The sequence below is a fragment of the Belonocnema kinseyi genome, chromosome 8 (assembly GCF_010883055.1).
Source record: "Belonocnema kinseyi isolate 2016_QV_RU_SX_M_011 chromosome 8, B_treatae_v1, whole genome shotgun sequence".
In the NCBI taxonomy this organism is placed as follows: Eukaryota; Metazoa; Arthropoda; class Insecta; order Hymenoptera; family Cynipidae; genus Belonocnema; species Belonocnema kinseyi.
In genome coordinates this window covers 80,713,529-80,740,430 of record NC_046664.1, presented here as the reverse complement: position 1 = coordinate 80,740,430, position 26,902 = coordinate 80,713,529, and the positions used below count along the sequence as shown (strand labels likewise).

Below are 26,902 nucleotides of genomic sequence, written 5' to 3'. Positions count from 1 at the left end.
TTGAGCCAGGTAGTATAATTTTTGACAAAAGAAGAACCATTAACAACAAATTTCATTGTAGGCGTCGCGACTAGAAAGAATAAGTATGCACACATATTCATAAACACACAGAAAAATACGCACGTGCATATACACATACATACATATATACACACATATATATATATATATATCCTCTCTTGTGTGTTTATTTTAGGCCTATATCTTTGAATTTACAATAAAAAGCGAGCCCCCCCCCCACCCCGGTTCAAAATCTCAGCGTTATTTTTAGTTTGTAGGTTTAAATTTCCTTTGTTTTCTTTCTTTTACATTAATTTTATTTAAAATAATTTATTTCCCTATTTTTTAATAGTTCAATTTTTAACACAAACAATTCAGTTTCAAAAAAAAAAAAACTTTTTAATCATAAAAGATTATTTTCCAACAACAAATTTAATCTTTAAGCAACAAGTTATATTTTTAATAAAATATATGAATTTTTAACCAAATAATGTAATTTTAATGCCAAAAATATTATAAAAGACAACATTTTAATCCAAAAAACAGGGGAAAAACAGGATTTATTTAAAAGGGGAATAGGGGAAAAAGTGTGTAAACTATAATTAAATTTGAAATTAATTTTTAAACGTTTTTTTTCTTTAAAATATCCAACTGCTAAGGCTTGCGTTTTGAAAAAATTAAAACTTTGAATACAGATTCACGAAATTAGGAACTGTTCAATTTCAAAACCTATTATTAATTTTTAAAAATTCTAATCACAAACCTTGAATGAGAAATTATTCAATTTTTAATACCATCAATTAAAATTGTGCATTTTTTTTTCATTTTTTATTAAAAATTTTAAAAATTTAAAGCAAAATGGATGAATTTTTAACCATATAGTTGAACTTTTAATCCAAAAATTGAATAGTTGAATTTTCAGTTAAAAAAAATACTTTTCTATAAAAAATAACGGGTTTTCAACAAAATATTAAAATCCTTAACCAAAAAAAGTTCTACCAAAAGAGATGAATTTTTAAAAACCAAAGACATATTTTAATCAAATAGATGAATTTTGAATTAAAAAAGAGAAATTTTGAACAAAAAATGAAATAGTTAAATTCGCACAAAAAAAATTATTATGATTTTTCAACAAAAAATGTAAAAGTTGATATTTGCAGAGAAAAAAAATTAATTTTAAATGAAAACAGTTGAATTCATACAAAGAAGGCATATTGACTAAAAAATAGTCGAATCCTCAATCAAAGCAAATTTTAAACCTTTTGAGCTAAAAAGAGATTGAATTTCTACCAAAAAGGATAAAAGAATAAATATAAAATAAAAGACGAAAATAAAATAAAAGAACAACATTTCAACCAGATCGTTGAATTTTCAACAAAAAAAGTTAATTTTTCATCAAAGAGTTGAGTTTGCAAACCAAGAACTAGAATTTCCAAACAAAATATTTGAATTTAAAAAAAAAAGAAAAATTTCTAACAAAATATAGTTAAATTTTGAACAAAAAATATAATTTTTTAACAAAAAATCAAATAGATAGTGAATTTTAACTGGACAGAAATTCTTCTTCATTAAATGAAATTTTTTCCATAAAAATAATAAAATCACTGACCAGAACAATTAAATTTCATCAAATAGTTGCATTTTTAAATAAAAACGATTAAATTTCGATCAAAACAGAACAATTTTTAAACCAAACGGACGAATTTTTAACTAAAAAGATCATTTTAATACCAAAATTGCAATAGTCAAATTTTCAGTAAAAAATTTAATTTTTAACTAAAATGGTGAATCTTAAAAATAAAAAAATCCATTTTTCAACCAAGTAGTTGAATTTTGAACCAAAAATGGAATAGTCAAATTAAAAAAAAAAAGAATTATTTTTTAGTAAAAATAAAATAGTTTATATTTCTACCAAAAATTTTTAATTCAAATAAAAATATTTAACGAGAAATTATTGAATTTTTAATCCTCTTAATTAAAATGGTGCAATTTTTTCCAATTTTTAAAGATTCATTGTGATTTAAAAATGAAATAAAGAAATTATGAAATCGAAGAAAAGCAAAATATAAATTTAAATGAAGAGAAAGCAGAGATTTTATTTTTTGTAGGTAGAAATTTTATTAAATTTTAATTCGCTAGAAGAAATTTTACCTCCAGAAGTCTTCGGCCGTGTCGACAGAAGCAATCTCGTGATTACAGTCTTCCCATTTTTTGGTTCGATCTAGTTCGAAATACCAAAGAGTCCAAGTGCATTGAAGTGGATGCTTCAAAAGCAACTCGGGATCAGAAAGTTCATCCATGTTCACCAATGCTAACTCCTTTTTCTTCATTTCCTAAAATAAAATTCCGACAAATATACTATAATATTTAGCTCTTTCAATGAAAATTCAACTTTCTTTTAAAAAATTCGTCTTTGTGACTTGAAAGTTGAACTATTGGGTTAAATTTTAATCATTTTTAATTAAAAATTCAACCATTTATTTCAGATTCATTTTTGTATGCTGAAAATTCAGTAATTTCAGAAAAAATTGGACTATTTTTTTAAAAATTGAACTGTTTTGTTGAAAATTAATATATTTTGTTAAAAACTGAAATATTTTGTAAAAAATTTAACTATTTTGTTTAAACTTTCACTCTTGTGTTGAAAATTATATTATTTTTTAGAAATTAAACCTTTCGAATTGAAAATTAAACAGTTTTACGAAAAATGCGTCTTTATTGCTTGAAAATTGAACTCTTTGGTTGAAAATCGAACTATTTTGTTGAAAATCTAAATATTTAGTTGAAAAATAAATTATTTGGTTAAAAATTCTACTATTTTGTTGGAAATTCAGCTCATTCGATGAAAATTCAACTTCTTTCCAAAAATTCGTCTTTGTGGCTTGAAAGTTTAACTATTTTGTTAAAAACTGAAATATTTTGTAGAAAATTTAACTATTTTGTTTAAACTTTCACTCTTGTGTTGAAAATTATATTATTTTTGGAAATTAAACCTTTCGAATTGAAAATTAAACAGTTTTACGAAAAATGCGTCTTTATTGCTTGAAAATTGGACTATTTAGTTTAAGTTTCATCTTTTTTTTTAGGTTGAAAATTTAACCATTTGTTTGAGAATTGTAATCTTTTGTTGATAATTCAACTCTTTTGTTGAAAATTTGTTTTGATGTTCTGTGAAATATCATCTAGAGCATCTTTGTTTAAGAACTTATTTTGTTGTTGAAAAACCAATTTTTTGGCCTGAAAATTCAACTGTCTTAAAAAATTCATCTTTATGTCTTGAAAATTGAACTATTTATGTGAACTGTAATCTTTTTAATTAATAATTCGACCATTTAGTTGCAAATTCATTTTTATAAGTGGAAAATTGAACAGTTTGGCTAAAAACTGAACTATTTAGTTAAAAATTGAACTATTTGGTTGAAAATCAAACTATTTTGTTGACGATTTAACTTGTCGAGCTGAAAATTGAATTATTTAGTTGAATTTTAATGTTTTTAATCAAAAGATTAAAATTCGACTGAATAATTCAATTTTTAGCCTAAAAATGTAATTTGTAACCAAATCATTAAATTTTCTATTAAGAAAAGATTAAAATTTGACTAAATAATTCAATTTTCAAGCCATGAACACGAGTTTTTTTGGAAGATAGTTGAATTTTGAACTCGAAAGTTTACATCTTCAACAAAATAGTTTAATTTTCAACCAAATAGTTCAATTTTAACTTAACTGTTGCATTTTCAACCTACAAATATAAATTTGCAACCAAATGATCAAATTTTCAATTAAAAGAGATTAAAACTCGACTAAATAATCCAATCTTTAGCCAACAAATATGAATTTACAACCAAATCATTAAATCTTTAATTAAAAAATATTAAAATTCGACTAAATAATTCAATTTTCAAGCCACGATCACGAATATTTTGGAAGATAGTTGAATTTTTAACTCGAAAAGTTAAATTTTCAATAAAATAGTTCAGTTATTAACCAAACTGTTGAATTTTCAACCTACAAATATGAATTTGCAACTAAATGATCAAATTTTCAATTAAAAGACATTAAAACTCGACTAAATAATCCAATTTTTAGTCAACAAATATGAATTTGCAACCAAATCATTAAATCTTTAATTAAAAAATATTAAAATTCGACTAAAAATTCAATTTTCAAGCCAAGATCATGAATATTTTGGAAGATAGTTGAATTTTTAACTCGAAAAGTTAAATTTTCAATAAAATAGTTCAGTTATTAACCAAACTGTTGAATTTTCAACCTACAAATATGAATTTGCAACCAAATGATTAAATTTTTGAATAAAAAATATAAATATTCGACTAAATATTTCCATATTCAAACCGTAAAGACGAATTTTTGGAAAACAGTTGAATTTTCAACAAAATACTTCAATTTTCAACAAAATAGTTCAGTTTTTAACTTTTTTACATCAGATAATGAAATAAACGTTTGTCATACATGTAAAAAATGAGCCATTTCATTTTTTATTGGCCAAAAATTTCTAAAGAAAGCCGAATCGTAAATAAAGAAATTTTTAATTTTTTGCGAACATGAGTCGTCTTTGTGAAATCTTTAGGAATATTTTTAAATCTTTGTAATTTCTTTGTGAAGTATTTATAACGAGCCTCAGTGAAAGCTTGAAATTTCTGTGAAATCTGTGAGAAATTTTTTGGCATTTTTCAAACCTTTTGTAAAATCTTTATAATTCTTGAAATCTTTCTGAACTATTTCTTTAATCTTTGGTTGGGAAATCTTTTGTGTATATTTAAAATCATTGAAGTCTTCTGAAAACTTGTGAAATGTGTTGAAACCTTTTGAAATTGCTTAAAATCTTTTAAATGTTTTGAAATTTTTAAAATATTTCGAATTCGTTTGAAATCACCGGAATATTTGAAATATTTGTGAAATCTTTATAAAATTTGTTGAAATCGTTTAAAATCACTGGAATACTTGAAATCTTTTTAAATCTCCTACAAAATTTTGATATCGTTTAAAATACTTGAAATATTTTTCAACTGTTTCTTTAATCTGTGTTTGTGAAATTTTTTCTGTTCGCATCTCCCAAAAAATTTTGATTAAATTCTATTAAATGTTTTGAATTCTTAGAAATGTGGTTCAATATACCCTTTTTAAAATCTTTAAACTCTTTTGTAAGTTTTAAAATATTTATGAAATGTTTGAAATCTTTGGGGAATTTTTGTGAAACACCTTTTTTTAATGTTTAAAATTCTTAAAATTTTTGTGAAATATTTTGAAATGTTTATAAAATCCTTCTTGAATCTTTGTTTGGAAAATATTTTGTATTCGTTGAAGCCATTGAATTATTGAAAATATTTTGAAATCTTTGAAATCTGGTGTAGCCTTTTTCAAATCTTTAAAATCCTTTAAATTGTTATGAAATGTTATAGATATTTAAAATATTTTGAAATGGCCATAGCTTATTCTAATTCTGAATTAACATCAAAATTTTAAACTAATAATTTTTATAATTTCTAAGTTGAACACCTCAACAAAAAGTTCCTTGAAATATTTTTATATATTCTGTAATAAACAAAACATAAATTATATCTTGAATAATGAAATTTTCAGCCGCAAGATTTTTTCTAAACGAGAAGAAAAAAAAAGAATAATTAAAATTCGAGGCTTTCTTGAAAAAATCAAGGAAGTTTTCAGGTTTTCAAGGTCATTAGACACCCTGTTTTTAATTAAAAATTCGACCATTTGTTTTAGATTCATCTTAGATTGAATAATTTGATTAAAAATTGAACTGTTTTATTGAAAATTGATATATTTTGTTGAAAATTCAAGTGTCTTCTAAAACATCAACTTTTTGGTTTAAAAATTGAAATATTTTGTTAAAAACGGAAATATTTGTTAGAAAATTTAACTATTTTGTTGAAACTTACACTCTTGTGTTGAAAATTATACTATTTTTTTAAAAAATTAAACCTTTCGAATTGAAAATTAAACAGATTTATGAAAAATTCGTCTTCGTGACTTGAAAATTGAACTATTTATTTGAAGTTTTACCATTTTTTAAATAAAAATTTGACCATTTGGTTGAAAATTCATATTTTTAGATTAAAAACTCAACAGTTTGGTTCCAAAAGTAAACTTTTTTTTGTTGAAAATTGAAATATTTGGTTTAAAATTAAACTATTTTTTTGAAAATTCAACTACCTTCCAAAACAAGATTTGATTTCATGGCTTGAAAATTGAACTATTTGGTTGAATTTTAATTTTTTTAAATTTTAAATTAGACCATTTGGTTGCAAATTCATCGTTTCTGGTTGAAAATTTCACAATTTGTTTAAAAATTGGAATATTTTGTTGATAATTTAATTCTTTTCGTTACCGTTATTTTTTTTATTTTGAAAGTTATAGGAACCTAAATTACATTATAAACTGTAATACAAAATGCTCTCGAGTGCATTTTTGATTGAGAACTTATTTTTTTCTTGACCATCCAAATTTTGGGCTAAAAATTCAACTGTCTTTAAAAAAATCATCTTTATGTCTTGAACATTGAATTATTCATATGAATTTTAATCTTTTTTAATTAATAATTCAACCATTTGTTCGAAAATTCATTTTTATAAGTTACAAATTCAACAGTTTGTTTAAAAAATGAACTATTTTGTTATATTTTAATCTTTTTTAATTAAAAATCCAACCCTTTGTTTCAAACTCATCTTTTTAGGTTGAAAATTTTATTTAAAATTGAAGTATTTTGTTAAAAATTCAACTGTATTCCAAAAAATTCGTCTTTACGGCTTGAAAATGGAAATATTTAGTCGAATATTTATATTTTTTAATTTAAAATTTGATCATTTGGTTGCAAATTCAACAGTTTGTTTAATAACTGAACTATTTTGTTGAAAATTTAACTTTTCTAGTTAAAAATTCAACTATCTTTTAAAATATTCGTGATCGTGACTTGAAAATTGAATTATTTAGTCGAATTTTAATCTTTTAATTAAAAATTTGATCACTTGGTCGCAAATTTCTATTTGTAGGTTTAAAATTGAATTATTTAGTCGAGTTTTAAACTCTTTTAATTGAAATTTTGATCATTTGGTTGCAAATTCATATTTGTAGGTTGAAAATTCAACAGTTAAGTTAAATTTTTAAATAAAAAATAATAATATATAAATACTATATATAATAATATATAAAATAAATACTAGCAATAATAATATGGATAAATATTTAACACAAAATTTCACTTTGAAAAAATCCATTCAATTGAATCTAAGAAATAGGTAATTTCTGACAATAACTTATTTTTTGTATTTAAAATTATGAATTTAAATAACAAAAACAAATTTTCAACAAAATACTTGAATCTTCAACTAAGACACATTAATTTACCAAGCAAGTTAAATTTAACAAAGTTGAATTTTCGAACAAAAAGATTATTTAGCATTAAAGAAGATAAATTTTCTATAAAAAAAGATGAATTCTTAACAAAATACATACATTTTTAATCAAGCAAAAAAAAAAAGAATTTTCCACAAAATATACGAATATTCAACCACATCGTTGAATTTTTTATTGAAAATGGAATAGCTAATATTTAATTTTTCAACCAAACTAATCAATTTTTAATCAAAAAGATGAACTTTTTATCGAATAATTATTTTTCTACCAAAAAGACAATTTTTTTATTTTTTTAAATTTCCATGCAGCAAAAAAATGTTTACCAAAATAGTTAAATTTTAATTAAAATATTTTCAAACAAGAGGAATAATAGTCTTCCAACGAAAAGAAACAATTTTCTAAAAAGTAAAGTTAAATATTATTAAGTTGCAAAAATAATTGTCAATAAAAAATAAAAAAGGTTTTCAACAAAATCGGTAATTTTTGACAAAATCGCTCATGTTTCAACAATTTTTGAACCTTTTGAAAAACAAGTTTAAACAAAATAGTTGATTTATCAGCAAAAACAAAATTAATTTTCCAACCAGAAGAATAATTTTCTACCCAAAGGCGGCTTGAAAATTGAATTCTTTAGTCAAATTTCAATCTTTTTAAATTAAAGATTGAATGATTTGGTTGCAAATTCATATTTGTAGGATAAAAATTGAATTATTTAGTCGAATTTTTATCTTTAATTAAAAATTTGATCACTTGATCACAAACTCATATTTGTAGGTTTAAAATTGAATTATTTAGTCGAGTTTTAATCTCTTTTAATTGAAAATTTGAGCATTTGGTTGCAAATTCATATTTGTAGGCTAAAAATTGAATTATTTAGTCGAATTTTAATCTTTTGATTAAAAATTTGTTCATTTGGTTGCAAATATTCATATACAAATATTTGCAACCAAATGATCAAATTCTTAATTTAAAAATATTAAAATTCGACCAAATAATTCAATTTTCAGCTCGAAAAGTTAAATCTTCAACAAAATAATTTAATTTTCAACAAAATAGTTTGATTTTCAAACAAATAGTTAAATTTTTAACTAAATAATTTAGTGTTTAACCAAACTGTTGAACTTTCAACTTATAAACATAAATTTGCAGCCAAATGATCGAATTCTTAATTAAAAAGATTACAATTCTAATAAATAGTTCAATTTTCAAGACATAAAGATAAAGTTTTTAAAAGACAGTTGAATTTTCAAGCCAAAAAGTTTGATTTTTTTAACAACAAAATAAGTTCTCAAAAACATGCTCTAGATGATATTTCAGAGAAAATCAAAACAAATTTTCAACAAAATAGTTGTATTTTTAACCAGAGTTAAATTATCAACAAAATATTCCAATTCTCAAACAAACGGTTAAATTTTCAACCTAAAAAAAGATGAAACTTAAACTAAATAGTTAAATTTCCAAGCAATAAAGACGCATTTTTCGTAAAACTGTTTAATTTTCAATTCGAAAGGTTTAATTTCCAAAAATAATATAATTTTCAACACAAGTGTGAAAGTTTAAACAAAATAGTTAAATTTCCTACAAAATATTTCAGTTTTAACAAAATAGTTAAATTTTCAAGCCACAAAGACGAATTTTTGGAAGGAAGTTGAATTTTCATCGAATGAGCTGAATTTCCAACAGAATAGTAGAATTTTCAACCAAATAATTTATTTTTCAACTAAATATTTCAATTTTCAACAAAATAGTTCCATTTTCAACTAAAGAGTTCGATTTTCAACTAAACGATCGAATTTTCAATTTAAAAAAATATGAAATTTCGTTGAATTTTCAAGAAAAAATTTCAATATTTAACTAAACTATTGAATTTTTAACCAAATTGTTAAATTTTAAATCTAAAAAAAAATGAACTTTCAACCAAATAGTCGAAATTTTCATAAGAGAAGATTAAAATTAACCAAAATTTCGATTTTCAAGCCAAAAAGACGATTTTTTTTTAGAAAACTGTTGAATTTTCAGCTAGAAAAGATAAATTTTCAACAACAAAAAATTTTCAACCAAAAATTCACCAGATTATATTTTAGCGAATATAATAACAAAATTTCAATAAAACAGTTCAATTTTAAACCATAGACTTGAATTATCAACAAAATAGTATGATTTTTAATGAAATTGTGGAATTTTCAACCTATTTGTTGAATTTTCAAAATTAAATAAATTTTTTATCAAAATGGTCAAGTTTTTGATACAAAAAGATTAAAATTCAACCAAATAGTTTAGCAAAAATGTAAATTTTAAATAAAAAGTAAACTTTTTAGGAAATAGTTTCAATTTTTAACCAAACAGTCATATTTTTATCAAAGAAAGATGCAATTTCTACTAAAATAGATGAATTTTTAAATTAAACATACAAATTTTCAAAAAAAAATAGTTGAATTTTCATCAAAAAAATATTTAAGTTTACTTTTCAATAACAAAACATGAATTTTAATCAAGAAGTAAATTTTCTACAAAATAGTTGAACTTTTGAATTTAAAAGACAAATTTTCAACCATAAAGGCGTATTGTTAACCAAATAGTAGAATTTCGAACTAAACAAAGAAAAATTTTGAACTAAAAATAGTAGTTAAATTGTCAGAAAAAAAATTTTTTTAAAGAAAAAATGAAACAGTTGATATTTCTACGAAGATTTTTTAAATTCAAATAGAAAATATTTTGAATTCGACAAACAAATACAAATATCAAACCCAATATTTATATCCTCAACAAAGATAAAATTTTGAATTAAAAAGACAAATTTTCAACTTAAAAAAATAGTTGAATTTTCATCCAAAAAATATTTAAGTTGACTTTTCAACACCAAAACATGAATTTTAAACAAGAAGTAAATTTTCTACGTAACAGTTGAATTTCCAAGAAAACAGTTGAATTTTCCTTGACCAATAAAGTTCCCTGACGGTATTTAATTAAAAATATATATTTATCTTAACATTATTAAAAGCACCAAAGTTATGAAAGTTTAAAAATATGGTAAAAATTCGCAATTGTAAATAAAAATAAGTTTTCCTTTCAACATCTAAGAAAAACAAACACTGGAATTTCCATGAAAATTATTAACAAATGAAATTCTTCAGATTCAGATAAAAACTTGGGAAAAAGTGATTTTCCGATATAAATGTGAAAAATAAAATCGAAATACTCTTCGGGGAATAATCATTTTTTCCAAAATTAGAAAGTAAGTTTCGTCCCATGTAATTGGTAGTATTGCTTGACCCTCAGAGTGCAGACATCTTGGCTTTCCCCCACAAATTTATTTTATAAATACACTGGAAAGAAAAAACTAAGGTCCTAAAATACCAGAAAAAAATGTGCTCACATTAACGAACAAATTATTGCGTGGGCGAGCAAAAGACTGCTTTTTTTGCCCGCTATTATTTCCTGTCTGTGTTGTATCGACAGAAGGTAGAAGAATGATCGAAGCGACCAGCATGGTCACAAAAACCAGAGTTTTTTTTCATTATTTAATATATGGACGTATAATCTTTTGGAAGAAATTAAAGAGTTGTTTACGGGGAACTTTATTTTCACTTACCGTACTTTCTTTGGAGTTAATCTCAGCCATTTAAATGTCACAAAAATGTTTGCCCGTAATTTGTCCTCGAGTGAAGCAAATCTGACATAAGACAGGAGACGACGCTAAGAAATGAGACCACGTGCACCTAGGAGAAATCAGGGCTACCAACTTTCGGATGCGAAAGAACTGCGCATGCGCATTTATTCTAACGGACCGTCACTTTCGACTGCGCATGTATAGAAAAGCGCGGGTATATTTAAAATAAATAAATACTAGTAACAATTGGGATATATATTTAACACAAAATTTCACTTTGAAAAAATCAATTCAATTGAATCTGAGAAATAGGTAATTTCTGTAAATAAATTATTTTGTATATTTAAAATTATGAATCTTCAACTAAAAAAAAAAAAACCTTTAAGAAAGTAGTTCAAATTTCAACCAGAGATGAATATTTAACCTCAAAGGAGGAATTTTCGGCAAAAAAAAAGTAAAAGTTGATATTCCAAAAAAAAAGGAAGTGTTTAATTTGAAATAAAAAACAGTTTTATTTAAATAGCAAAAACGAATTTTCAACAAAATACTTGAATCTTCAACACAGACAGATTAATTTACCAAACAAGCTAAATTTGAATTCAATAAGTTAAATTTTCGAACAAAAAGATTGTTTAGCATTAAAGAAGATAAATTTTCTATAAAAAAGATGAATTCTTAACAAAATACATACATTTTTAATCAAGCAAAAAAAAAGAAAGAATTTTCAACAAAATATATGAATATTCAACCACATCGTTGAATTTTTTATTGAAAATGGAATAGCTAATATTTAATTTTTCCAACAAACTAATAAATTTTTAATTAAAAAGATGAACTTTTTATCGAATAATTATTTTTCGACCAAAAAGACGAATTAAAATTTTTTTAAATTTCCATGCAGCAAAAAAAAATGTTTACCAAAATAGTTACATTTTTAACCAAAATAATTTCAAACAAGAGGAATAATAGTCTACCAACGAAACGAAAGAATTTTCCAAAAAATAAATCCACTTTCAACCGGAATAGTTGAATTTTCAGTAAAAAATTTGAACCCGAAAGAGGAGTTTCAATAAAATGGTTCAATTTTTTACGAAATACATGAATTTTCAACGTAAAAAGATTAATTTAAAAAAAATAGAAGTTTTTTCAACAAAATCGGTAATTTTTGACAAAATCGCTAATGTTTCAAAAAAATAGTTGATTTATCAGCAAAACAAAATTAATTTTCCAACTAGAAGAATAATTTTCGACCCAAAAGACGAATTTTCAACTAAAAAAATTCATTTCTGAACTAAAAAATTCAGTACATATACTTAAATTTTGAGTTAAAAATATTAATTAAAAAAAAATTGGCATTAAAATAGTTTTACTTTCAACTAAAGAAATTTTTTTACCTAACTCTTTGTTTGTCGACTAAATCAGATAAAATTTAAACCGAAAATTAAATGTTCAAATTTTCATTAAGTTAATGTTAAAAAAAATATATCAAAATAGTCGAACTAAACAAAAACGAAATTAATTTTCAAACAAAAAAAAAAAGAAATTTCAAAGATGAATATTTTTCTACCAAAAAGATCAATTATCAACTAGAAAAAAAAATGTTTTCTGAAAACTTGAGCATACTTTTAAGTTTCTAGTTTAAAAAATTAATTTTTAAGCACAAAATAAAAACAAATTTTCAAAACAGTAGTTCATTGGTTGAAAACTCAATTTTTTTTGTTAAAAATTAAATTTGTTTGCTGAAAAATTACTTACTTTATTTTTGGTTAAAAATGTATCTTCTTTAGTTGAAAATTCATTTTTTTGTTGATCCGTAATATTCACGGTTAAAAATTAATATTTTTTTAAGTTAAAGAATAGTCTTTCTTGGTAGAACATTAATCTTCTTGCTTGAAAATTAAATTATTTGGGTGAAAATTCAACTTTTTGGTTGATAAAAATTTGCTAAACATGCATTTTTCGGGTTGAAACTTAAATTATTTAACTGAAAATTTAAATACTTCATTTTTAGTTGAAAATTGATCTTTTTTAGCTTAAAATGTAACTATCTATTTGAAATTTTTTCTTTGTTCGCATAAAATTTATCTTCTTGGTAAAAAATTAATTTTTGTCGGTAAAAATTTTAGTATTTCATCTTTGGTTGAAAATTTACCTTTTTAACTAAAAATTTAATTATTAAGTAGAAAAATAATTTAATTTATTTTCGGTTGAAAAATCAACTACTTGGTTGAAAGTTTAACTACTTTGTTGTAAATTAATTTTGTATTGAGAATTTTTTTTCTTTAGTTGAAAATTCAACTATATGGTTGAAAATTGGCCTTTGTTGTACAAAATTAATCTTTTGAGGTCAAAATTCCATTTTTATTATTTTAAAAATCAAGAATTTTGTAAAAAAATTAATTTTCTTAGATAGGTATTCTGCATTTATGTTGAAAGTTAATTTTGATAATTTGTTGCAAATTCGTCTTTGTTCGGATAAAATAATTCTTTTTAGGTACGAAATTCATCTCTTGGGTTAAAAACTCCTTTTTTTATTTCAATAATAAGAAATTTGGTAGCAAATTCTTTTTTTAAAACTATTTTGTGGAAACTTCTTTTGTTTTTTATTGAAAATTATATATATTTTTGAAAAAAAATTCAGCTATTCCATTTTTGGTTGAAAATCGGTCTTTTTTAAATCAAAATTTAATTACTAAGTAGACAAATAATTTATTTTCTTTTTGGTGGAAAAATAATTTTTAACTGAAAATTGAACTATTTAATGTTTTGTTAAAAATTTATTTTCTATAGTTGAAAATTTAACTATATGATTGAAAATTTGTCTTCGTTCATACAAAATTAATCTTTTGAGTTAAAAATTCCTTTTTTATTATTTTAAAACCCAAGAATTTTGTGAAAAAATTTTTTATTTCTTTTATTTATGACTGAAAACTTAACTATTTAATTTTTTGTTGAAAATGTATCTTCTTTAGTACAAAATTAATCATTTGAGTTCAAAATTTGATTTTTATCATTTTAAATTTCAAGAATTTTGTAAAAAAAAAATCATTTTTTATATAGGTATTTTACATTTATGTTGAAAATTAATTTCTTTAATTTATTGGAAATTCGTCTTTGTTGGTATAAAATAATTCTTTTTAGTTGAAAATACATTTTTTTCATTATAAACATAAAAAAGTTTATTTCTGATGAAAATTATATATCAAAAAAAATTTAACTATTTTATTCTTGGCAGAAAATTTACGTATTTTGTTGAAAATTCATTTTGTATATCATTCATTTTATATATATTTTTGAAAATAAAATTAAACTTTTCCAATTTTGCTTGAAATTTGATCTTTTTTAGTTGAAGATTAAACTGTTCGGTTAAAAATATATTTATTTTATAGAAAATTCGTCCTTTTTCGTACAAAATTAATCCTTGATTTATTTTGAAAAATCAAATATTTCTTCAAAATATTTTCTGTTGAAGCTTCATCGGATCAGTTAAAAACTTATAATATTTTGTGAAATTTTCGTTTTTTGGTTAAAAGTTATTTTTTGTTATTTTTTGAAAATTCGACATTGTTGGTATAAAATAACTATTCTTAGTAAAAAATATTTTATTACTTTATTTTAGTAATACAATAAAATTTGGCAGAATATTCACTCATGAATATTTTGTCAACGTTTGTTATTGTTGATTAAAAATTATATCGTTTTAAAAAATAAAATTGAACTATTCCATTTTTGGTTGAAATTTGATCCTTCTGAGTTGAAAAATCAACCGTTTCTTCAAAAAATTTTGTTTTGAAGATGTATAACCTGATTTGAAAATGTTATTTAAAAAAAAATTAGTTAAAAAAAACTATTTAGTTAAAAATTCATGTAATAAGGAGGATTGGGAGGCATAATAAAAAATGATTAGAAGATTAATTCAAATATAAATGTAACATTTTTATTGAATAATAAACGTATATTACAAGGCCACTCTTTGTTTAAATTTTTAAAATAATTTTTTATAATCTTATAAAGAGTTTTCCTCATTAAAGTCTTGAAAATAACATTTTTTTTTGTATCATCATTAATTATTGATTAAAAATAATCAATTCGACTTTTTTATCATCTATAAGTCTTTTGGTAATCGAAAAATATTTTCAAGAAACCTCATAGAATTTAAAGGTTTTTTTTTGTGTCTTAAAATTAAAAACCAAATCCATTAATTTCTTAAATTAATGCATTATTTAATTTGCTAAAATTTCGATACCTTTTCGCATTAAGAATACAAAATTATAAATAATACAATTTTTAATTTAGTGAATAAATTTCAATATGCTAACTAGCCTCAGACTTAGAAAACGTTTTCAAATTACGAATTATGTACAAAATCCAAATTAAACAAGAGCCGAAATATGTGTAGAAGATGAAAGAATTCGATACGGAATCTAAAGTATTTTTAAAGAATAATAAATAAATTATGCAGCGGGTGAATTCTAATACACTCGCGTATTTAAATTTGTCGAATAATAAGCCTATGGTCATCACAGCCCACAAATTGTTTATAACCAAGGTTGCTGTCTGAAAATTTACTGCAATCTGAAAAATAATTTTTTTTATTATAGATTATTACAAACAGGGTGACCCTTTTAATCGAAGAAAAAAAATTCCCGGTTTATTCCCAGTTTTATTAAAAGTTCTCTTAAAAGTATTAAAAAATAAAGAACAAAATAAGCAATTTAAAGTGGATCTCAATACTCTTAATTAAAGAGTCAATCAATAAACTTTAAAAAATTTCAAAATTATATTATTAAGTTATTTTAGACTAGAAAAATTCAATATTAAAATATATAAAAAAATTTTTAAGCTCAAAAGTTCCTAAATCAGAAGTTAAGTTATTTTCATGTCTAATAGTTTAAGCATTTTTGAAAATCTTGAAAATGTTATTTCAAAATCTTGAGAAATCTAGAAATTGTTTTAAATTTTTTCAAATTTAAAATCATTTTTTAAAATTTTCAGAACTTGTTAATAACTTTTTAAATTAATTGAATTTGTCCTACAACTCCTAGAAAAATCCTTCGAAATAACAAAAATTTTCCTCAAAATTTGGATTTATAATTAACAATAAAAAACTTATTATTTACTTGAACTTTGCACATTTAAAACAAAAAATCTAAAAGCTTTTTAAAAATTGTGCAAGGCTCCAAAGGAATAGAAATATTTTCTTAATTTGCCTAGGAAAATTAAAAAATTATTTTAATGGAATATTTAAAGTTTTAAGGATTTTTTTTAATTTGCAGGATTTTCAAAAAATTGTAGGAAAAATTCTAATCATTTTAAAATTTGTTTAGAAGTTCTGACAAAAATTTGCACATACCTCGTTTAAATTATTTTAAAATGAAATTTTAAATTAATTTGGAAGCTTTTCAAAATTTCTAAATTTCTTAAGATTGTTCAAATTTTTTCTACAAATAGGAACTCTTTTTTATAAAATTTGTATTTCCAGCTAAAAAATTAAACAATTTCTTAGAAAATATAATTATTTGGTTGAAAATTGATGTATTTTATTGAAAATTTGCCTTTTTTTATATAAAATAAATTTTTTGTTATAAAAATGCAAATGTTTGAGTGAAAATTAATCTGTTTTAGTTGACGATTCCAGTTTTTGTTGGTTAAATTCAACTGTTATTCATTATTTTAATATAACATTATTTATTAAACATCAACATTTGTATTTTTTGTTAAAAATGCATATTGTTAAATTGAAAATTTAACTTCTTGGTTAAAAGTCCTAAATAATTTTTAAAACTGATAATTAATTAAGTTGAAAATTCAAGTGAATGTTTGTAAATTAACTTTTTATTAAAAATTCATCTTCTGGAATTGAAAATTTAACTGTTTGATAGAAAAATCGTATTTTTGACTTAAAAATTCAAAAATTTTGTATCAAATTTATCGATTTGGTACAAGATTAAATTGTTTCGTAGCAATTTTTTTTATTGAAAACTAATTCTCTTTGTTAACAAATTAACAACATGTTTTGTAAAGAAGGAATATTTTTTAATTTAAAAATTTATGTACTTTGTTGAAATTTCGTCTTATTTGTTTAAATACAAAATAATACATTTTTTGATGAAAACTAGTATTTTACGTCTTTTCGACTTGAAAATAAAAATAATTTAAATTTCTTCTTTAAAAAGTGATAGGATTATAAAAATATTATTCGTGACATTTTTTTTAAATTTACAAATTTTGTTGAAAGTTTTTTTGTGTTAAAAATTAAGTTTTGAAAATAAAAATCCAAGATATTATTTAAAAAATTATCTAATTGGTTGAAAATGGTCTTTGAAAATGAATTGTCTCAATTGAAAATTTAACTACACTACTTTTGCTCAAACATTCATTTTTTTTAGTTAGAAAATTCCAATATTTCGTTAAAACTTTTTGTTTGAAAATTCAATTATTTTGTTAGAAATTTATGTATTTTGTTGAAAATTAATTTTTAAATTCTATAAATCACAAAAAGAGACATTTATAAAAAGTGCAATTTTTGGCCTATCGAGGGATAATGGAATATATAATTGCTTTTATGGGTAATAAAAATAATAATATTCCTTGAAACTAACTTTTTTTGTTCAAAAGCTCAAATTCAAATATATTTGATTTGAAATTTTTCAATTTTTGGCGGTTTTTAATTCCACAATGCTGTGGTTTTAAATTTTTAAATTTCAGGAAAATTTGACGTTTTGACAGTCAATTTTAAATTTAATAAATTTAGATTTCAATATTCTAAATTTATTGGTTACAATTTCAATTTTAACCTAAGAAAAACAATTTGGAATTGCTTGAAATTGCGCAATTTCAAAAATTGAAATCAAATATATTAATTAAAAAAAATTTTTTATTTTTAAACTTTTTTGTTGCTGTAATATTTCTTTAAAAAAGTTTTTTTCTTCAAAAACTTGAATTCCAAAATATTTTGTATGAAATTTTTCAATTTTTGGTGGTTTTTAACTTTATAATATTGTGCTTTAAAATATTAAAAATTGCAGGACAATTTACGATTAAATCATTCAAAAAGTGGGAAATTTCATATTGAAAGCCTTGATGGTCAATTTTAAATTTAATAAATTTAGATTTCAATATTCTAAATTTTTTGGTTTTAATTTGAGACTCAACTAAAAAAAAAAGCAATTTCAATCACTGAAATCAAATACAGTAAACTTTTTTGTATTCTTTTTTTTTTAATGTAATATTTTTAAATTTTTCGTTGAACAATATTTAAAAAAAAATCTAAACAAGAAATTTTCAAAATAAAATCTTTTTTTATTTTACCATTATTTTCAAAGTAATATTTCTAAATTGGCTGGTTTTTAGTAGAATAATTAAAATATGAATAATTTACAATTGAAAAATATTTATATTGAAAATTTCTGGAATTTAAAATTTAATTATTATTAAAAAAATTATATTTTTTCCGGAATTGCTTAAAACTATGCAATTTTAAGAATTTGAACAGTATAATTATTAACAATTTGAAAATTCTAGAAATTTCGAAAATTTTATTTTGAAACATTCAATTTACTTTTTAATAAAGAATTTTTTTATTTAATCGCTTTAAATTGAAAATAATTAAAATTCCAAAATTTTCCATGTAAAATTATTCAATTTAGACCGCTTTTAATTAGAAATAACACAATTTTAATTTCTTTAAATTTTAAATAATCCAATCTTGAAAATACTAATCTCAAAATATTCAGTTTTTAACGTTTTAAAATTGTCCTATTTATTACAAACTTTAATCTGAAATCATTCAATTTCAATATTCTTGAATTAAAAATAAAAATTATTTATTCTAAAACGCACGTAATTAGAAATTATATAAATTGAGGTCCTTATCAATGAAATTGTTCAGTTTTGAAATTTTCTTCGATTTCAAACAATTTTGATTTAAGATTATTCAATTTTAAACGCTTTGATTTGTCCAATATATTACGTTTCAATTGCAAACGTTTTCAAATTGATTATATTAATTATTTTTTCAACGGGTTTGTAAAATTTATATTTGAAAAATGTATTGAATAAAGAATTGAAAAATTATTAGTTTATTAAATATTTTGTATTCCATAAAAAGCAATGTTTTCCGGACTTTTACCTCGTTAGGTTAAATAATATATATTTTTTTAAATTGCCTTTTATTCAATTTTATTATATTTTTTATATTTTAAAATTACCGACTTACTGATTGTTTACTGTAAAGCTGTGCATGTGCGTACAAGACAAGAGAAAAATGCAAAATTATGTAGAGTTGTTGCCACTTTGGTATCTCAGGGTCATATTTTATTCGAGATGTAACCTGAAATAAAAAAAATCAATAAATTAAATGTTTTAATTATATAATTGTTAAATTCGTATAAGTAAAAATCAATTAATCAAATAATCCTGACATATTATGTTTTGATTTTCACTAAGGGATTTTATTATGTTAATTCTGACATTTTAAATTACTGAACGTTAATTTTTATGATTTTAATAATTTTGGAAATTAAAAAAAATCAACGATACTGGATTTTTAAATATTTTTTTGAACTCTCCCAATCAGAAAAAAATAATTTTCTAAAAATATACCTCATTAGCTAAAAACTACCCTTAAAAATTAAATGTACACTAGGACTCAATATAAGCTTACAGGTACTTTAGGCTCTTTGAGAAACAAGAAAAAAAATAGGATTTGTTAAATAAACTAGGGGTGGTTTTTAATCATCTAATAATTTCAAAAATAAGTTTTTTTCTTCTATTTTACGTGAAGGCATTTAGGGGTTGTTTCATTAAATGTTTCATGTAAAGGTTTGTTAAATTTGTTTCCTCAAAATAGCTAGGGGTGGTTTTTGAGGGGTTGTTTAATAATATTGTCGGTTTGGAAATGAAACTCAAAGTTTCTTTTAAGATTCAGTGTTATTATTTAATATTTTTCTAAATCTACGCTTTCTTTCGCGATGTCACTTTGAATTTCTATCGCTAAAAGTGCTAAGGGTGGTTTTCGGAGTTTTTTAATCTTATTTACGAGACCGAAATATAATATACTCTGGCGAAGGTGACTGTTTTAATTTTTTGCTATTTGAGAATTGTTTAGCTGTTTTTGTTCCGGACAATTGAGAAGCGGTTTATTAAAATTGCTAAGGGTGGTTTTCGAGGGTTGTGGAATATTTTTTTTTTGATTGGGCATATAACTTGAAGTTTTCGAAGATAACTTATGCAATTATTTTAATTTTTAAGTATTTTGGCAGTTTTACATGTTGAAACTTTGAATTTGTTTCCTTCAAAGTGCTAGGGGTTGTTTTTAGGGGTTATTGAATTTTATTGTCTAGTTAGGGATCTAACTTGGAGTTTTTTTTCAAGTTTTCTTGTGTAATTATTATTATTTAAAAATATTTTGGCTGTTTTAGCTGGTGAAACTTTGTATTTATTTTTTTCAAAGTGCCAGGGGTTGCTTTTAGGGGTTGTTGAATTTTATTGTCGGACTGCAGATCTAATTTGAAGATTTCTTAAGTTGATTTGTGCAATTCATCAAAATTTTAAAATATCTTCCTAGTTTCGCATGTTGTAACTTTAGATTTATTTCGTTAAAAGTACTAAGGGTGATTTTTAAGGGTTTTTAAATGTCAATGTCGGAATGGGGATATAACTTGCAATTTTTCAAGCTGATTAGTGCAATTATTTAAAAAATGTATATCTTCGATGTTTACGTGGTGACACTTTGGATTTATTTCGTTATAGTGCTAGGGGTTGTTTTTAGGGATAGTTGAATGTTACTTTTTGGTATAAAATGTGATTATTTTTATGAAAAGTCGTCAACTTTATTAAAAAATTATCCTTTTTGGTTGAAAATAATACTGTTTTGTTCTAAACTCGTCTTTCCGGATTTAAAATTTAAATATTTAGGTAGAAAATTAATAGTTTAGTTAAAATTTTATTTTTTTGTTAAAAATGCAATTGTTTGCTTACAAATGAATTTTTTGGGTTGAAAATTCATATTTTCTGGTCAACTATTTTCATCAACTATTTTTCATTTAAAATAAAAAATTTTCCGCAGAAGTATTAACTATTACATTTTAGTTTGGTTTTTTTATTTTTTTTTTGGTTGAAGATTAATAATTTTTTTTGAAATTTAATTTCTTTAGTTAAAAATGTAACTATTGTGTTGAAAATTCGATCCTTTTTTAGTTGAAGATTTATCAAAAAGAACCTTTTTCTTAAATTAAAAAGACTGATTTTGAAAAAAACGAGTTTTTACGTCGACAAATGCCCGAATAATGCATTTTTTAATTAAATTTATTTAACAAAAACATAAAATTAATTAACTAATTATGAATATTACTGAAAGTATCGTAAAGTTCCCAATTAAAAGAACTAACATTGAAAAAACGAGTTTTTCCGTCGACAAATGCCCAAATAATGCATTTGTTTAATAAATTTGTTGAAAAAAATCATAAAATTTATGAACTAATTATGAATGTTGATGAAATTAATATGAAGTTCTCAATTAAAAGGACTGACGTCGAAATAAAAAGGAATTTTTCGTCAACAGATGCCCGAATATTGCATTTGTTTATTAAATTTGTTTGATAAAATCATAAAATTCATAAAAAACTATGAATTTTCTGAAATTATCATGAGGTTCCTAATTTAAAAAAACTGACATAGAAAAAAACGAATTTTTCTGACGATTTGTGTAATTATTTACAAATTATAAATTTCTTTGCTTTTTTGCTTGGTGATAATTTGGATTTTTTCGATAAAATTTCTAGGGATGGATTCTAAGGGGTGTTCAAAATTATTGTTAGGATAAGCATAAACCTTAAAGTTTTTTAAAATTCATTTGTGTAATTATTTCAAATTTTAAAATATTTTCGCTATTTTTTGTAGTGAAACTTTCGATTTCTTTCGTTGAAAGTGCTGAGGGTGATTTTTAGGGGTTGTTGAATATCATTGCTAGAATAAACATAAAACTTGGAAGTTTTTAAAAGTTGATTTGTGTAATTATTTAAAATTTTCAAATATTTCTGCTATCTTGTTTAGTGAAACTTTGGATTTATTTCGCTTAAAGTGGTAGGGGTGGATTTTAGGGGTTGTTGAATATTATTGCTAGATTAAAGATATAACATAAAATGTTTTAAAGTTGATTTGTGTAATTATTTACAAGTTATAAATAGCTTTGCTTTTTTGCTTGGTGATACTTTAAATTTGATTCGATAAAAATTCTAGGGGTGGATTTTAAGGGTTGTTCAAAATTATTGTTAGAATAAGCCTAAAACTTAAAGTTTTCTTAAGTTTTTTTTATGTTGTTATCAGTTTGAGGGAACGATAGTGTAAAATTACTTTTGGGCGTTTTTGAGAGTCCAAAAATAGCCCAAAATGTTTATATTTTTGCATCCCACAAAATTCGGGTTTACAAAAAAAATTAGCCTGTTTAATGGGGATTTAAAAAGGCCACATAATTGAAAAATTGGCTTTCGCGAGTTTTTAATGTCATTCTTATTTTTATACAATTTTTTAAAATAAAAATTGTTTCTAGTACCTACAATATTACTTTATACTAATATTTAGATGTTTGAAGAAATTGTTCAAACAATTTATTATTGTTAATAGCAGTTATCTATGAGAATAAATTTTATATACATTTTAGATTTTAGTTTCTTAGTTGCGATTTTTCCTGAATTTTTCAACTTCATTTAAACTTCTCAGAAAGAATAAAGAAATAAATGATTATATTTAACGAGAATAATTGTTTAAATAAATCATTATAATTTATAGAAATATTCAATTATAATTATGTTTGAAAGATGCAATTTTTTTATGAATTTTCAAAACTTTTAAAAACTTTTTACTTACTTCGATCAAATAATTAATCAAGGTTAATAAGAATGATTAATTAAAAAATTTATTATTATTTGTAGCAATTTTCTCTTAGAAACGAAGCAGAAAGTCACGTTTTTTTTCGAATTTTTTAACTTTTTTCGACTTTTCAGAAATATTAAGGAAATAAGTGCTTATATTAAACGAGAATTGTTTAAATAAATAATGATTATTTATAAAAATAATCTTTTATAATAGTGCATGAAAGACCTGTTTTGTCCTGAGATTTTCAACTTTAAAAAAAAAACTTTTTACTTACATTGGACGAATAAATAATTCAAATTAATCATATAGATTGTTTAAATTTAATATTATTTATAGAAATTTTCTCTTAGCATAGAGGTAGAAAGTCGCGGTTTTTTCTGAATTTTTTAACTTTTCAGAAAGACCAAGTAAATAACTGATTATATTAAACAAGAATAATTGTTTAAATAAATAATTATCATTTATAGAAATATTCTATTTGAATAATCCTCGAAACATAGGTTTTCTCTGAAATTTTCTACCCTTTTAAATTTTCCTACTTACCTTAAAAGAATAATTAATCTGAAATTTCAAAGTTTTTGTCAACTTTTCCGATAGAGTTAACAAAGAATTGTTAAAAAAAATTAATTATTGTTCACAAATATGTTCCCTTAGAATTATGCCAGAAAGTTATAGCTTTTTTTTGAAATTTTCAACTTTTCTGTGGCTTTTTAGTTATGGAATAATAATAAATGAACTTACATTAATTTTGAATTCATCAAGGCCAAGTCGAGGCAATCCTGGCAACCAACTTGGACCTTTCCACACAACTGCCAATTTATCCTTTAACGACTTCATTTTAAAGCTTTTTTTCATCAAGGCTTTTGTGTAAAATGTCTGGAATAAAAATAGAATTAAAAACAAAGCTAGGAAAACCAATACATTTTTTGAAAATTGTTAAAACTTTCTATAAATAAAACTTTAGTTAACTATTAAAATTTTGAGTATATAAGTGTATTTAAGAATGTAATTAAATAAATAAAACTAGATAATTCACGAGTCTCTCCCATTAAATTGTTGTCACTAATATTTATATTTAATTACAAAAATCTTCATATATATGGTAAAATGATTACAAAAGTTAAGAAAATAATAAATTTTAAGTAAATAATCAGGATAATTCTGAATTATAAAGAACATACCACAATTGTCAAAAATTGGATAAAAAAAGTGCAATAGCTTATATTTAAATCAAAAAAGATTAAATGTATCCAAACAATTTTTTTTTCAAATTAAACAGACGAATTTGCAACAAATAAAGATTTTGTACACAAGAAAGAAAAGAATGTTTGTTTAGATTATTAAGCCTGCAAGCCAAAAGACGAGTTTTCCCTATAAAAATTTAATTTTCAAATAAAAAAAATATGACTTTTCAGCAAAAAATTAATTTTTAACGAAACTGGTGCATTTTTAAAAAACAACAATTAAATTTCAAACCAAAAAAATTATTTTTTCCAAAGAAGGAGAAAATTCAACTGAAAAAGGTTAATCTTAAAATAAATAGGAAAGTTACATTTACATTAAAAAAATTAATTTTTAACCAAAAAAGGCTTTTTCACTAAACAGTTAAACTTTCAAGCAGACAAAAGCCTTCTATCAACAAAAAATTTTGTAACAGTGTAAATTAACTTTTACCCAAGTAGTTGAATTTTCAATTAAAAAAAGATTAATTTTTAACAAAATAGTTACACTTTCAACCTAAAAGATGAATTGTTAATTAAAAATATAAATCTTAAAAATAAATTTTTTCTTAAAAAAGTGGTTCAACCAAATCTTTCAAACAAATTAGTTGAGAACTCAAGCAAATAGTAATAATAATAATAATAACTTTTGATAAAAAAATTTGCATTTGAATTTAAAAAAAAATGTTATTAAAACAGATGAATTTTTAAATAAAAAGATAAATGTTTTAAAAAATATTAAAATTTTCTATTGGAAAATATTTCAGTTGAATTTTCACGATCAAAAGATGCATTTTTAAATAAGAAATAAGTTTCTATGAGAAAAAATGAGATTTTCAATCCAGAGACGATTTTTTAACCAAAAAAGATTAAAAATTTTTTGAAAACAATGTACTTTTATTAAAAAAAACAGTTGAATTTTCATCCAAAAAAGACTATAGCTGACTTTTCAAGATCAAAATATGAATTTAAAAACAAATTAATAAATTTGTACGAAGAAAAATTTAATTTTAATTCCGTAAAGACGGTTTTTTTCAAACAAAGAGGATGAATTTTTAACGAAAATTTGAATTTTCTACCAAATAGTTTCATTTTTATACAAGGAAGATAAGATTTATAGTAAAACAGATGAATTTTGAAATTAAGAAGACGAAATTTAAAAAAAAAGGAGTTGAATTTTTGGTTCAAAAAGATTTGAGTTGACTATTCAAGATCAAAATTTGAATTTTTTAACAAACAATAAGTTTCTACGAAAAAAATGGAATTTTCAAACCATACAGGCAAATTTTTAACCTAAAAAGATGATTTTAATAAAATTGTTTAATTCTCTGTCAAAAAGTTGCATTTTTATTCAAGAAAGATTAAATTGCTATTAAAAAAGATGAATTTTTATTAAAAATAACAATTTTGTTAAGTTGAAATTTTATTTAGAAAATTCAGTTTTCTACAAAATAGTTAAATTTTCAACAAAACAGTAGAATTTTCAAACAAAAAATAAACGAATTTTTAACAAAATAGTTTAATTTTAAAATCAAAATTTCAATACCAAAATATTAAATTTAAAAAAGCAAATTTTCCACAAAATAATTACATTTTTAAAAAAACAGCACAATTTTCAATACAAATTTATGACTTTTCAACAAATTTATTGAATTTCTAACCAAACAGTTGCACTTTTATCCAAAGAATATCTAATTTCTACTAAAATGGATGAATTTTTAAATTAAAAAGACAAATTTTCAAAAAAATAGTTGAATTTTAGAACGTGCAGTTGCATTTTTTCATAAGAAATATTAAATTTCTTATATAAGAAATATTAAATTTCTTATAAAACAGATAAAATTTAAAAAAAAGTTCAAAATATAGTTAAATTTTCGTGCACGGAAGATTCCTGTTCATTTTCCAGCACCAAAATTAGAATAATAAACAATTGTAAATAATTTTCTGCTAAATAGTCGAATTTTTAACCAAAAAGTATGACTTTCTCACAAGATTTTTATTTTTAATCAAACAGTTGAATTTTTATTCAAGAAAAATGAAAATTCTACTAAAATAGGTAAATTTTTAAATAAAAAAGAGAAATTTCATTTGAATTTTTCACAAAACATTTGCATTTCTATTTATCAAAGATGCAATTTTTCTACTAGAAAAGATGAAGTTTCCAATCACAAAGAGAAATTTTCAGAAAAAATAATTTTCATTTCAAAAATATTTCAGCTAACTTACCAGCAACAAAATAAATTTGTCAAAGTTGAATTTGCAACCAAAAAGGAAGCTTTTTAAGAATATTTTTAGACTTTCAAGCAAATAATAAATTTTATAAGTTAAAAGACCCTTGAGTTGTTACGTGATTTAGATACGGTTCCTAGCTCAGTTGTGAAAATTTGTGAAATATTTTACAAACGATTCTACAGAAGTTAGAAAATTAAAAAAAAAAAAAAAATAGGGGAGACCATGAAAATGAAATTTCTGTATTGTTTTGAGGAATAAAAAAAATCTCACCTGTAAGTACAGAGGGTTAAATGACTGCGGACTGACAACCAATCCAAAAATTAAATCTTCTTTTGGCAGTTCTTCCATAAAGGTGCCAAATATTCTGTCCCATATTATCAGGACACCACCGTAATTTTTGTCCAGGCAGTATAAATTGCAACCTAAAAATAAAGGAACTAACTTATTTAATTACAATTGAAGACTCGACAAGCAGAACCGAATGAGCGCTCGAGCAGTAGCAAGGAGTGGGGATGACGCGCAGAAAACGCGAGGAAAGATAGAAGGCAATCGGTTCTCTCTTTCGTCG

The 26,902-nt window shown here is 22.5% G+C and overlaps 2 protein-coding genes across 3 annotated transcripts in view; both read right to left on the bottom strand.

Annotated features, from left to right (window-relative positions):
- LOC117178993 (eukaryotic translation initiation factor 4E-like) overlaps positions 1 to 11,117 on the bottom strand; it is a 24,067-nt gene extending 12,950 nt beyond the window's left edge. The window contains exons 1-2 of the mRNA XM_033370596.1: positions 10,988 to 11,117; positions 2,152 to 2,333 (exon numbers count right to left, since the gene is read on the bottom strand). Of these exons, the coding sequence (XP_033226487.1) occupies positions 2,152 to 2,333; positions 10,988 to 11,017 (212 nt within the window). The 5' untranslated portion in view covers positions 11,018 to 11,117. The remainder of the gene's footprint in view (positions 1 to 2,151; positions 2,334 to 10,987) is intronic.
- A 3,968-nt stretch (positions 11,118 to 15,085) lies between these two features.
- LOC117179009 (alkylglycerol monooxygenase-like) overlaps positions 15,086 to 26,902 on the bottom strand; it is a 39,872-nt gene continuing 28,055 nt past the window's right edge. The window contains exons 6-9 of one of the 2 annotated variants that reach the window (XM_033370623.1): positions 26,605 to 26,756; positions 23,624 to 23,758; positions 19,224 to 19,337; positions 15,086 to 15,580 (exon numbers count right to left, since the gene is read on the bottom strand). In XM_033370623.1, coding sequence (XP_033226514.1) covers positions 15,320 to 15,580; positions 19,224 to 19,337; positions 23,624 to 23,758; positions 26,605 to 26,756 — 662 coding nt within the window. In that variant the 3' untranslated portion in view covers positions 15,086 to 15,319. The remainder of the gene's footprint in view (positions 15,581 to 19,223; positions 19,338 to 23,623; positions 23,759 to 26,604; positions 26,757 to 26,902) is intronic. The other variant, XM_033370622.1, reaches the window with a different exon arrangement.